Source organism: Anas platyrhynchos, chromosome Z (assembly GCF_047663525.1).
Source record: "Anas platyrhynchos isolate ZD024472 breed Pekin duck chromosome Z, IASCAAS_PekinDuck_T2T, whole genome shotgun sequence".
NCBI lineage: Eukaryota > Metazoa > Chordata > Aves > Anseriformes > Anatidae > Anas > Anas platyrhynchos.
This window is the reverse complement of record NC_092621.1, coordinates 68,871,571-68,885,713: the sequence shown is the minus strand read 5'-3', so window position 1 is coordinate 68,885,713 and position 14,143 is coordinate 68,871,571. Positions and strand designations below refer to the sequence as shown.

At 42.3% G+C, this 14,143-nt stretch overlaps 1 protein-coding gene and 1 long non-coding RNA gene across 2 annotated transcripts; one reads left to right on the top strand and one right to left on the bottom strand.

The window, feature by feature from the left end:
* Positions 1–1,232: 1,232 nt before the first annotated feature.
* Positions 1,233–9,010, bottom strand: TMED7 (transmembrane p24 trafficking protein 7). Its single transcript, XM_038170440.2, has 3 exons — positions 8,667–9,010; positions 6,817–7,062; positions 1,233–4,173 (listed from the first exon to the last, which is right to left on the bottom strand). Exons 1-3 carry the CDS (start codon positions 8,835–8,837, stop codon positions 3,937–3,939), a joined length of 654 nt encoding a protein of 217 aa, XP_038026368.1. The 5' UTR covers positions 8,838–9,010; the 3' UTR covers positions 1,233–3,936.
* On the top strand, positions 9,003–12,553 carry LOC113840151 (uncharacterized). The gene is made up of 2 exons (XR_003492922.3): positions 9,003–9,381; positions 9,705–12,553. It is a non-coding gene; the product is annotated as an uncharacterized lncRNA (long non-coding RNA).
* The last annotated feature ends 1,590 nt before the right edge of the window (positions 12,554–14,143 follow it).

The following is a 14,143-nucleotide window of genomic DNA, read 5'->3' as shown; positions in this document are numbered from 1 at the left end:
ATCGGCTGCATGCAGTATGTGTCACTTCCTGACATGCACCCACCCCAGCAAAAACACCTGTGTGGTCTATGCCTGCTTACATCTGGTCCAGAGATTAAAATCTCTGCAGAGAGAAATGTTTTGCTTCAAAGCTGGGTTTGAGTACAGACAAGTCCATCAGCCCCCTCCAAAGGATGCCACTGAGCAGGACTTCAAGCAGCATGTCCTTTCAAAAATCTGTTGCAGCCTTCCTTGCTTTCTGATTCCTTTTGCTTAGCAGTTTCTACGTATACCGTATAGTACCAGAAATTCCATGCACTTGAGTAATTGTTTTAATAGTACTCAAAGGTCATGGGAGGCTGCTGCGGACTGCCTGTGATACATTCAAGCACAAATGTTTTTCCTCTGTGAGCTCCGCTGTTTCCATGCTTTAATTTCACCACCTCAACCACCCAGCCTTCAGGAAATATGCAGCGAGCATTGCAGCCTTATGACCCCACAATAAATCATCACACATGCAGACACCATTCTGTGTCTGTATAGTTCAGACAATGCTTCTGAATTTTATTATTTTTAATCCCTAAAGGTTTTTTTTTTTTTTTTTTTTTTTTTTTTTTTTTGTTTGTTTGTTTTTATTCTCTTGTGGCTATAGTTTTTCTATTCAAAGATATGCAAATCATCATCCTCATTAGCAACACAAACAGCTTTCAGGCTGTTTCGGTTACTGTTCTTTTTATGAAGAAAACCAAGATATCTGAAAAAAAGCTTTGACCGTAAGATTCACTTCTTGCTTCAGTTTTAAGGTCTGACCTCCCAGTGTTTGGTCAGTGTAAGACACCCCCAAACATGACTGGCAGCTTCCTTACCAGGTGAGCAGAGGGGCAGGCACTGAGCTCTGCTCTCTGGGGACAGTGACAGGACCCGAGGGAACGGCATGGAGCTGGGACAGGGGAGGGTCAGGCTGGGGGTTAGGGAAAGGGTCTGCACCCAGAGGGAGGTCGGGCACTGGGACAGGCTCCCCAGGGCAGTGGTCATGGCACACAGCTGCCGGAGTGGTAGGACAACGCTCTCAGCCACAATCTGATTTTTTTTCTTTTTTGGTGGTTCTCTGGGACCCAGGAGTTTGACTTGATGATCCTGCTGAGTCCCTTGCAACTCAGATATCCGATGCTTCTATGAACAGATCACTATTCAAAGCTTTTCAAATCGTAATGCTCCCCCTTCCCACATGCAAACAAAACAACCAGGCCATATTCATATATTAATTTTTATTTACCCATACAGTATTCACAGGGTCTGCTTCTTGTCTTATTCAAACTATTTTTTTTTCCAAACTAAAACAAGAACTGACATTCCTGAACATGAAAATAAGTTGCGTAAACACAAACATCCAGGAAAAAAAACTACTAAAAGCCCTGGGTTTCAGCTAAAAACACAGTTGTATCCCCTTTAATGCATGGTGATTTACTTGAGTATCACACCATTAATCAAACTATGCTTTCCATATATAAAAAGACATAGCTTTAACAAAAAGTCACAAAGCATTTATTCACCCACTGCATGTTAGCGTGTTTATTATATCCTATTCAGTCACATTTTAAAAACTATGTACAGCTATGTTTAAACGTGTACTTGTGCCATGTTTTTAATAACACAAAAATAAAGGCATTTTTAAGCTATTGCTGCATATTATGCAGCAAGATATCAGAGGATTGGTTTGTATACCTAACTTCAATGCAAAAGTCAAGTTCACTAAGCCTCTGCAGTGGGAATAATTCTGAGCCAAACAGTCCCATGTCACACATTCCAACGGTATGAAAGAATAGAGACATGTACACGATGGCCATCCAGTATCTGCTTTATCCCATTGTTACCAATTTTGAGAGCACACAGAACAACTCAGTTGGAAAAAAAAAACACGTTTCAATCTTTAAAGCAAACGCACTTGTTCTGATTAAAGCTAAACAAGTGACATTTAAAATTCAGAAGAGTAGAGTGGGTACTTTCAAAATTAAAATCGTGTTTTCTTCTGACACTTGCACCCAAAGTGCACAACTTACTTCATTATTGTGTGCAAAGCAGTACAGAAACTAAGTATCAGCTGCTGAAACACAAAAATGAAGCATATAGGTATAATCAACAATATTGTACCTATTTCAGGCAGAGACTTGTTTTGTAAGAAGAAAGAACTAGCTTTTTGCTTTCTGACCTTTGTGAATCTAACTGTTTCTGGGAAGCGTGCATCACAAAATGGGAATGCAGTGTTTAAAGTTTGGTACAAGATAGAAAGACATTACACACAATCCTGAATTTTACATTAAGCTTTTTAATACCTCTGTGAGCTTTTTACTTGTTTTTGAGCCACTGTTCATTTTTTAATTCACTTTCTGAAGAAGTTTATTTCAGAATAGAGACTAGGAGCATGCTTGCTCATTTTTTTTGCAAACATCAAAACATTTTATAATGAAGTCATCTTTCATCAGTTCTTCAGAATACTCAGTGGTCAGCCGTACATGTGACTTCAACTTTTTGCTAGAGATAACACAGGCTACTAATGAGGATTTAGAGTTCTTGCTCTGCTTGCTTAAGCATATTTTGAATTAGTCAGTAATACGATGACAATTTTTATTTTTTTTTTTTTTTACTTTTGTTTAATTTGTGCACTTAAGAATTGGTCAGTTTACTTATTCCTCCAGAGCCACCTGAAGGAGTTGACCAGCTCAATTTAAGCTACTTGTACATACATACATTTACTATCTTCCACATCCAAATAAAACAAGACATTACAGTACATAAGCTGCTAAATACATGAGCAGTGGAAACAATTTAACTATTAACTACCAAAAAGATAACCTCAAATATTTAATTAATTTCCTCACCACTAGCAAAAAAGAGTGGCAATTAGATGCACAAGGCCATAATGTATTAGTGCACCACACACAGGGAAATAAAATTTACAGCACACGTGCAATGCAGTATCAATATTAAAATTGGCCTCTTAACAGGAAATCAATTTAGTAAAAAGCCTTGTATGTGCCTCAAATGTAATATAACCTTGTCCAGTGCTGGTACTGCGCTGCCTAAAAAAACAAGCTACCTCTGGTCTTAAATCCAAAAAGCAGCAGCAACATAAATAAGTACAGAGACTGTACGGCTTTACTGACAAAGTTAGAGGACTCCCTATTTTATTGCATGTTTTTAACATAAACTTGGAGATTTGGATTTTTGAAGACAGAAAATGTATTTCCTGAGTTGTCTCAGTTTATAATCTGTTCAGTAAAACAAACATTGTATAAGAAGCTCATTTTATTTCACTATAGAAGAATGTGTGCTTAAGCAAATGCATTCAACTATAAAATTTAGCAAGTTTTGAAGGAGGAGACTTCCCAGGCTGATGGAAAATGAGCCAGGATAAACTGTCAAGCTTGCAACCGATTTACAAATAAGGAAATGATATTTTTTTTTAAACAGCAAATCAAAACAGCACACTACAGTTCATCACATTTGCTTGTTTATAAGCAAATACATTCAGCCTGGAAATTATAGTCAAATCACATTTTCATATGCATTGCTTTTGCACATCTGACACTTGATTGTTTGGTTCTTTTAAACTCTTATATCGCAAGTAGGTAATCTTACTGGTAGAAAAAAAAGAACATCAAACTCAGTGTGAATTAATATCTATAGAAGAGGCTAGTCAATGCAAGATGTTTAATACAGAAATCAGAAAGTATTTAAGTTCCAAAGTGTTTTCCTTTTTTTTTTTTATTTTTTTTTTTAATTTCAAATCATGTGTCCCTTCCATAACTTTTTGGATCTTTTGTGATTTAAATGGATGAGTGGTAGACAGATTTGAATGTTACACATACTTAGATCATTTGTACCTAACAATTAATTGGAGAACAGTAACTCTACAGATGAATAGCACACAATGACCTGAAGCATTATCACTGCCAGTTATGATCCAACACGGGTTGTTGTGGTTCTTTTGTCTGAGAAGAAGCTTTTGAGGAGAAATACCTGCCCAATACTAACAACAAGAAGAATGATTGCTTCCCCTATTGACCAGTAGGCTACTCTTGTATTTAAATCCTCTGCTCTGCTGCGGCCTTGAGCTTCTCTCAATCGAAAGTGCGTCTGATAATCAATGACAGACTTCAAAGCTTCATGAATCGAAACACAGGCAGACTCCATCTAGAAAAGCAAACAAATACATATTTCTGAATTAAGAACGTTTCTAATATTTTTTTCTGTTTTGTGCTTTAGTACTTAAAATTAGGATTTGTGCAACCTTACAGACGAATGATTGGCTCACTTCATTGTTAGGCTGAAATACCATAAAAACAGTAACATTTAAATTTACATTGATCCATTTCTACAAACAGGAATGTAACAGACTCTTAAATACAGAAGCATGTAAAACTAGATCTAACAAAAACAATGCATTCTTAGACCCACGAAACAAATATTCAATTCATGTGAGTTTAAAAGTGAACATTAGAAGAACTATTGTAGCCTCAATTTCTTTTATCATTAAGAAACATCAGTATTTAATACATACTGTGTTTCCCAAGATGTTCGTCACTGTACAGTTCTCACTTAAGTTCTACAACATCTCACAATCTACATTACCAAACTCAGTATGTTCTCTTGGCAAGAGTTCCTTCTGGTACTCATGTATGCAAAAAGTAATCAGAGAAAGGACACAATTCTGTCATATTTTAGTGTTGCTGAATTGTCCATAACATAGTAGCAATTTCTTCAGAAAGAGTTGCCCAACTGTTGCCAGTTTTCCACGCCCTAGATCATTTTTCACATAAACGTCTTCCATTTCAACTTATCTTCTGTAAGTCAGTACTCCTCACTGTGCTTAGATCATCAAGAAATTAATCAATGGATCTTCAAAATATTTAGGTTCTGATCAGTTAGTCTGTTTTTATGTCTTAAAAACAGTATTTCCTGAAGATCAAACAGCACAACCTATATTGAAAGGAACCATTTAACACCCAAGTAAGGCCACTTGCAGTTATTTACATCTGTAGTAACTTGCAGTCACTTACAGCTGTTACTTGCATCTTTTCAAGTAGATTATGTTTCAAGATGAGTGTCTGAACAAGTCTAAGATATTCTTCTCAACAAAATTCAGAAAGAGGTTTCCCAAATTAAGGTCTGCCACTGATCTCACTGATAAGTTGTAGAACACTCCAGATCTGAATAAGGGATCTTAAATTCAAACACCAAGCTCCTCTGATTTCAGGCATTTGCCTCTATTGTCCCTGTGAAAGGCTGCCCAAATTTGGTCATGCTACAAGCCTCAAGAAAACTGCACCAAGAGCCTTCTTACTAAAGGTACACTGAAAGTTAGCTTTCCCTTCTCTGAATACATTACTTGACATAAGGAGGGGGTTCTTCACAGAGAGGGTGGTTGCACACTGGAACGGGCTCCCCAGGGAAGTGGTCACTGCACCGAGCCTGTCTGAATTTAAGAAGAGATTGGACTGTGCACTTAGTCACATGGTCTGAACTTTTGGGTAGACCTGTGCGGTGTCAAGAGTTGGACTTGATGATCCTTAAGGGTCCCTTCCAACTCAGGATATTCTATGATTCTATGATTACTTGCATTGTGTATGCTACAACACAATGATAACTATTTTATTTTATATCTTCTCCCACAGTGTAAGCAGGGGCTGCAGAGAGGTTGCATTCAGCAACCACTTCTTGCCTTGTTGATGCTTCCCTTGCTGACTGACACCAAGGCAGCAAAAGGAAAATTGGACGCATCGAATGAATGCAATGAAGACTAATGGAAAGAATGTGATCAAATACAGCATCAAGAATCAGAAAATAAAATAAGGCAGAGCAGAAGAATGACAGGAAGGTAAGAGCTCTACTTCAACTCACAGGAAGTCATGTACTCACTACGAATCTTAGCAACTGCAGACTTAATGCAAGGTAAATTAAGTAAGATTGGCATTTGGCAAGTGGTATTTATACCTTTGAGTCCAGACTAGGAAAATAGTGACCACAGCCAGCATTCTTTAATGGCTGTTTAAAAAGTTTGGTGATGGATATAGTGCAAGAACATTAGTGAGAATTCATGGAGCAAGAGATCCAAGGAAAGTCTGGGTGGGTTTTGCTTAGGAAGAGGTGGTGTAAAACTGCAAAATGCTGAAAAAAAAGGGAGTATTTGGAAAGTAAATCCCATAAATCTCAAGTAATAATTATACTTCTTTTTTTTTTAATTTAAAAATTGTACTTTGACACTTCTGAATGTTACATAAATTACAAATATCTATCAGCCAGCTAAACATGGCTTTTATTTATTTGTTGATGGTGATGGAGTTTTCTTCTGTATTTTTAAAAATAAGAATTATGCGACAGACCAGCTTAAGTCTTTCTTCCATGAAAGACTATCAGTTTAAGTATGAAAATAATTCTCAAAGCTTCCCCCCAAAATTGGAAGTTTTGAAAACCCTAATCCCCTGATATTCTAGTTTGTGAAATGCATACTTCATAGGACACAGAACGATGATATTCAACGTAAATTCCCTTAAAAAAAAAAAAAAAAAAGATAATGGCCTAAAGCTTATGTTACTCTAATTTTCTCTTAAGCACTTGGAATTTCATATTTCATTTTCAACTCTTATTTATGTTGAATAAAATATATCTCCTGAAAAAAGATTGTTTTTAATAACTCATTTTTTTTTTAACATCTCCATTCCAGTGATGTTCAAAAGTTATGTAGACATTTAATGCAGCTGAAAAAAAAAAACAAAAAAACACAACAAAATCATTCTTTCAAGCTAACAGTTGCCGTCAAACACAACAGCATTTTACCTGGGTAAGTGCAGTCACTCTGTTCTCGCTAGGAAACAGTGGTGGATCTTCTCCAACCTGGAAATCAAAGTACACAGTTTTGTGTGTGAAAGTAGAGAATTCATTGCTGAAGCAGAATTTGTACGTTCCATTTCTGGATGCAGTAAACGTGAAGCTGTCATATTGCTTCTTCATCTCTTTGTATAACACAATGCCATCAGGATCTTCCAACCGGCAGTCAACATCGTAGTGGCCTCCAGTGATCACCTCAAAACAAAAAACAAGAAATTGTCCTTTTAACAAAACAGACACTTACTGTAATTTTTTTTTGCTTTGAGAAGTATCTTTTAAAATATAATGCATTAATTTGAAAATCATTCAAAGCCAGTTCACAAAAATCATTCTCTTATAGAGGGCACATGGAAAATTCAAAATATTTCCAGTTCTGGATATATGACACCAACTACATTTTCAAGCAGTGTTATGACAGAAATTTGAGTTACTTTGTTACAGCTAATTGTACTAGAGCAAAGGCTACAGGAGATAAAACTTGTCAGAGCAGCAAAGACGGTACTGCAACAAAACAGCCATTTAATATGTACACACAAGCCCTCTGAAGAATCAATTCTGCAAGTTGAGATTGTTAAAATGAGATAAGGCAGCTCCTTTCTGTACGGCCAAAAGAGCATAACTACCCTATGAGGTCAAGCTGCTTTACAGGGTAGGAATGACATATGACCAGTAAAACAGGTATTACAGCCTGGCTAGTCTTTCTATGAGCTTGTGAGCTTGTCAACAAAGCAATGCCATAGAGGGATCTGCTGCATCAGTCTCGTGCAGTCAGCAGCAGCACTTTCCAACATCACAATATTCAGATGACGCCTACGAGCATCTCTGAACTTCATGCCTGACTCACTTTTTTCCCCACTTTTCTTCTGACAAGATATATGCTACCTCTATGATAAGACCTATTGCTAAGTTAGGTGCTTATAATTTATTTTTCTCAGGATGCTCAGACTTGTAGTTTTAAGCTCCAAACCTTTTCCTTTTAAGATAAAGCATGCTGAAAGACTACAAGACTTGTATCTTAAGGTATGTATGTCCCTTTTGTGCTTGTACAGAAACCTTAAAAAAAAAAAAAAAAGAGAAATTTTATTTTCATTGATATACTTTAGCATCTATTATGTAACCATTTGAGCATCTGCGCTTCAGATATGTGCACTGCAGATACTATTGTTTATATCCACATCAGTTTTTCTATGCATCAAGTTATTAAAACCACAGTGTTAGTGGTAAAGCTGAAATAACAAGAGAACCAAAAATTAGCCGATCCGCAGACAAAGCTTTAAAAAAAATTTCAGCTGGCAAGTTTTGCTTTTCCACAAATGTGATGACAAAATAGAGAAAGCTTTGGATGTCTCCCTGCGGATGCCTGCACCTACTGGGGATTTTCATACGGAAATGACTATCTGCTTAGAATGAAAAAAAAAATAATTTCTGCAGTAAAATGATGGCTCATCTTCAAAGCACACTTTCACATTCGGCAGGGGCATGTTGTTTATCAAGTATCAGTGCGAGCAGCTCGCTCCCAGTCCTCCCACACACCCTGCGAGGGGACAGTTCACACATTCACGGTGAACCCCTGGGAGAGCTTTAAGGCCCTCTGCGGATGCCCCCCCCGAGCCCCAGCCACCTCTCTGCTCTTCCCGTGCCAGAGGACACCGAAACATTTAGGGGAGATGTGGCACACGGAGGGCAGGCTCACACAGCCCCGCTCCTGGCAGCGCCCAGCCCTGAGGCTCCCGCAGCCAGCAGCCCTGCGGGACCCCCTCCCCTCCCCTCCCCCTCACCCTGACCCCTCACCCCGCTACCTGGAACTCCAGCGTGCACTTGGTGCCCTGCGCGATCTCCTCGTAGAAGCACTGCTTGGCGTTGTCGGGCAGCTCGAAGGTGATCTCCGAGGCCCTTGCGGCGCAGGCCCGCAGCACCAGCAGCACCAGCAGCAGCAGCGGCCCCGCGGCCGCGCAGCCCCGCGGCGGCATGGCGACGGGCACGGAGCGGGCGGGCACGGAGCCGGGCGGGCACGGAGCCGGAGCCGGAGCCGGAGCCGGAGCCGGGGCACGGAGCCGGAGGCGTCGTGGCGAACGGGCCCGGAGGGGGAAGAGCGAGGCCGCTCCGGAAGAGCTGCTGCTAACCCAGCGCCGCCCTCCGGGAGCGCTTCCGAGTCAGGCACGGCCCCAGCGCCGCGCGCGGGGCTGCTGCTGCGCCGCCGCCTTGTGTGGTGGTGGTGGGGGGGGGGGGGTATCAGGCGGTGTCTGCCTGCGGTTAGCCCCGAGATTAGCTGGCGGGGCTAAAACGGCTACAAACAGGGCACATGTGCAAAATGCACTTCAGGAAAAAGGACGCTTTGACTTGCGGAAATCAGGCTCTGTAGCCTCGGAATGGTTATAAGGCAGCCGTGTTTACTCGGCGCTGCGCACACACGCCGGGCGCACGGGGCTATAGCTCCGCATAACTCGCCCACCTGCGGCTGCTGGCGCTGTGCTTCTGTTAGTGGGACGAAGCCATCCTCATTTAATTGACCCCGTAAGTCTCCTGCATAGTTACCAGGGCTCCTAAGGATCAGTCGCGTAGGTTCCCGTCTCTGTTCGTACGCGTGCTGGAGTCCCTGGGTGGTCGTCCGGCACACTCTGGTGGTCCTCTGTTGAAGGGCAGAAGTCCTCCTCGCTGCTAATCCTCTCTCTCAGCCTTTCCTGTCTTTGACAGACTTCTGCAGTCAGCCAGTTCTTGCTGTTTCCGTGATCTCTGCACAGTCTTGTACTCCCTTATCTTCGGGTGGGTAACCTGCAATGGTTCTCGCTCAGACCTAGGAATCACCAGCCTTCATCTTGTTCCCTGTCTCACTACAGAGCTCACCCTGACATCCCTGTTGGAAAGAGAAGGCTTTCTTAGCAGAGAGGACTACTGTGCATGGCTGCCCTGTGTCTCCGTTGATCAGACTCATGGCAAAGTAAACCACATGAGGATAAAACGGGTTTCCCTCTGGACGGATCAGAGTATGGATTGAAATAGGACCTGGAAGAACAAAGGGCGTTCTCAAGAGAGTCTTTTCCCATTCATTTGCTTAGTCACTGGGAAACTCTTCCAGAAAATTCAGGCAAACAATTTCCCTGCATGGAAACCTCATTTTGTCTGTTGAGCTAAGCATTTATCCCAGGATATTCAAGTTTTTTGACATGGTATAAGCCTTCCTGCTCTAACTTCCCTCGGATTTTCTTTTCTTCTAAAGTTCATTTCTCTGGCAAAGCAATGCAATCCTTGAATTCAGACACCTGTGGAAAACTTCAGAAACTTCCTGGTCAAGAACGTTCTTCAGACAGCATCAATGATATCACAACAACGCAGACTTCTTTAACTCTTTCTTTAAAATACCCACCACAGACTCTGTATCATTTTCATGCAGACCAATCCCCAGCTTGATCATCTACATTGAATTTGTTGCATATTAAACGTATTTCTTTTTTGTTATTATTATTACAGCAGATGAAAAAAACGCTCACTCTAAATCTTGCTGGCTTTCTATCAGATCAGATTGACCGAGGCATGGAAAGACAAAGATTGATTCCTTGTCTTTATTTGTTTTCTGCAGAATTTTTCTGTCTCTTTTGCTTCAAGTTCAACTGGTTAGTACACTTGGCTGGTATTCATTTTTGTTGCTTAAGATAACTGTTTGTATATTTTTCAATAGAATGTTGCCATGATCTATGTTGTGAAGTCTAGAAAACAGACCCCCACCCCCCCAAAGAAAAGAAAAAAAAAAAAAAAGAAAGAAAAAAAAAGAAAAGATGCTTAGTCCTTTAAAAAAAATACTTATTCATTTGGCGGGATGGAGGAAGTTAAACATGGTTTCTATTCTATCCATGTAGACTGTGCTCAGTAGAAGTTTCTGTAAAATTCTGCTGACAAATGGCAGAATCCAACTGGACTGCTCTAGGAAGTGGAACAGACCCACAGTGGACAGGAAAATGTACTATCAGAACAATTAGGAAATCAAATCTATTGTGATCTAAGTTACTGACAAGTGTCAAATGAGTTCCCTCCGTTCCTATTTGGCATGGAAGAAATGGGCACAGAAATGACTCATTTACCCTAAGTATGTCTCTGTCACCTTCTCATCTCCAACATGATTCTCCTTTTCAGCTTGACCTCAGTGTAAACTGTGAGTCTCTGTTAAGCGTCATGCACCAAGTGTCAGAGGCGACTGTGCTCTGACCAAGACTCCCTGTGCTAGACAAGCTATGGAGAGCAGAAATCTTTTTGTAGTGGTCCTAGGAGAAGGCAGTTTATTTGGCTGCAGCTCTTCTTAGAACACTAAGGAAAATCTATTCCTCAAAGGCTGCATCTCTAGTAGATGCTGGGATGGAGCAAGAATGTAGTTTTGCAATAAATCTCCAGTCATCACATTTACTCCATGCAGCTGTAGTTTCAGAGAGGATTAGTGGTACTTGAATGAATGCTCTCTCTAAAGAAGCAGAAGTGAAAGATCTGTTTCAGGTGCAAAATCAATGTATTGCAACCCCAAAATGGGAGATCAAAAGCCAAACTAATCACCTGTTCTACAAAGAGATCTGAATGCAATTTTGCAGGCATTTTCTTCCAATGGTGCCAAATGAATCTAGTCCAATGCTCATATACGCTGGAACCACGTGACGAATACGTAAGGCCTTTAGCCTTAGCTGCTTTGGTCTCCTGATCATCTCCAATTGGACTGTCTTGCTCGTTACTGTACCTCCAAGGGAACAGAACACAGTTTGGATAAATTAACAATCTAGAAAGAGCTCTGGCAGAAACATAGGCATTCCTTGCTACCATCATCACAGAAGGTGCAGCAGCCACAGGGCTGCTTCATTCATTCACTCACTCACAGAGCACCAAGAACAAATCCTCATTTGTTACAACAAATACTCATTTGTTGCAAAAATAGATTATTGCTCCATCCCCACATCTAAGTAGATGCAGCCTTTGATGAAGAGACGTTCTTTAGTGTTCGAATAAAAGTCATTGCTTATTAACTGCTTTTCAAAAGAATACTAAGATGAGGTCTACAATTTACAGCACAGTGGTTGAGCCAGACATCCTCAAGGGTCTGTCCCAAAAAGGATAATTTGTTGCATAATTCTCGAAAACCCCAGGAGGTGTCATCTTGAATTACCTTATGTAATCACCTTAGACTAATCACCTTATTACCTTAGTCTTTCCCCAAATGTTTTCGTGCTCAGTCTCAATTCCTCCTGCCTCATTTACACACATACAGCAACTAAGATTGATTCAAGTGCATCCTTCCCCTTGGGAGGCAAATAAAAGGTCTAGTGCCTAAAACATTCTTCTTGATTTGTTCTAGTTGCTTGCACAAAACTGTAAGATGTTGTTGCAAATACTGGTTTCCTAAATGGGTTAGATCTTCTCCTTTGTCTGGCATTTGGTAAGGCCTGCCATCCAATATCTCCAAAGGGGCTTAGTTTGACCAAGTTTACATAAATTATGTTACTTTGGTGAAAAGTGCGTGTTTTCACCACAATGATATCACAACAACTCAGACTTTGGTGAAAAGAAGTTGTGATTTCTTTATGCGTCTCTCATATACATGGGAAACCAGTCTTCATGACAAAAGTTTTGGAATCGCTGCCCTGGAATCCATTATTATTGTTATTGTTAATGTTGTTATTATTGTAATTATTAAATAATTATTAAATGATGATTATTTATTAATTATATTAATATAATTACTAATTATTAAATATTATTATTAATAATAATAACAACAAAAACATCATCATCATTATAAAACATGTGGATGTGGCCTGGAGGAAGCTGCGGCCCATGGAGAGCCCCCACAGGAGCAGGCCCTGGGCTGAAGCTGCAGCCCATAGAGAGGAGCCCACGCAAGAGTACTGCATGGTAGTACTGCTGCACAAACCTGTGCACCCTCTAGGCACTAGCAGCATGGAGATGGGGACACCCTGCCCCAGGGTCTGACCGCAGCAGCTGCACACGCAGCCCACAGACACCCATGCACGCAGAACAGAACAGAAGAGACAGCCCTCATCTATGAAATAGTCCTGAACAATTTTATTCAGAAGCCCCGTCCTCGGGACCGAAGCTGCCATCTGTGGGGAGCTCCCTGGTACTGTCAGCCTCACGTTGCTCTAGGTCTTCTGTGATGCAGCTGAAGCAGAAACTCCTGCGGAGAGCCCGAAGTGCTCTCCTGAAGAGGCGGGGCAATCGCGAGCGAGCCACAGCGTGCGGGAGGGCAGCGGTGCCTGTGGGGGTCAGAGAGCTGTACGTGAGGGGCTGGGATGGAACTGGGCATGGTCCTGCCTGCCCCCGCCACCAAGGCTTTCCCTTGGGGAGGGGACAGTTGGACACGGAGGGACCCTGTGCGTGGAGTGCTGCCAGCCTCCGTGCCGTGGGCTGGGATGGCTCCATACTTTAGGACATACCTGGCCCTTCCTCTGGCACTGATTGGAAGTGTGACGAACGCTGTGCACTGCTTCTATGCTCGGAGGAAACCTGCATGGGGAGAGAAAACCACAGCCCTGTGGGCCACTGTTTGGCCATGCTCCGGGCCCCGATGCCCCCGATGCCAGATGGATAAGTGATGAGGGGCCTAGAGGCCCACCGACAGGGGTCTGTGGCTTCCATGACTGTGGGACGAGGAAGGTGTACCTTGCTTACCTCTTGCAGAAGGCCCCCAGCCAGGGGAGAAGGTGCTGCTTCTTCTTCCTCACATGTTGATGGGGTGAGAGGTGCTGTCCTGGCCTCCAACACAGGGTGCGCAGCCAGGGGAGAGGCTGAAGCTTTTCCCTCTTTGGGCATGCAGGCAGGGGGGAGCTCCTCGGGCCCAGGAACTGCGGCCATAGGAGCAGCTGAAGGCCTGGCATCTGCCTCACCAGATGGGGCAGGAGACGTGCTGGGCAGGACGTCGTCTGCTTCTGCCACAGCTTCTCTCCTGGGGCTCTCTTCCCACTCTTCCTGAATGTCCTGCAGAGTGGTCTTACTCGTTGTGGAGCAAAAGTAGGGAAGGCGCTGGCCCGCAGTTCTCACTGCCACCTCCTGCCTGCCCGATGCACTGGGTGCAGTGCTGTCAGCTGTGTCACCGTCGTCTGCTGCCCAGATCCTTCGCAACCTCGGAACCTTCACGCTGCTTGGCCAGGACACACCAAGCCAGTAGGTGATGCTGGGAGGGCCTGTGGGAGATCAGAGTCAAGAGAGTCCCTACAGGAGCATGTCCCAGGCCGAAGCTGCAGCCCATGGAGAGGATCCCATGCAGGAGCAGGGGATCTGGGGA

Coding starts and splice junctions, on each gene's coding strand:
- TMED7 (XM_038170440.2), bottom strand. CDS start 8,837: ATGCCGCCGCGGGGCTGCGCGGCCGCGGGGCCGCTGCTGCTGCTGGTG. Junction 7,063..8,666: donor AGTGCACGCTGGAGTTCCAG/GTAGCGGGGTGA, acceptor TTTTGTTTTGAG/GTGATCACTGGAGGCCACTA. Junction 4,174..6,816: donor GAGTGACTGCACTTACCCAG/GTAAAATGCTGT, acceptor TTGCTTTTCTAG/ATGGAGTCTGCCTGTGTTTC.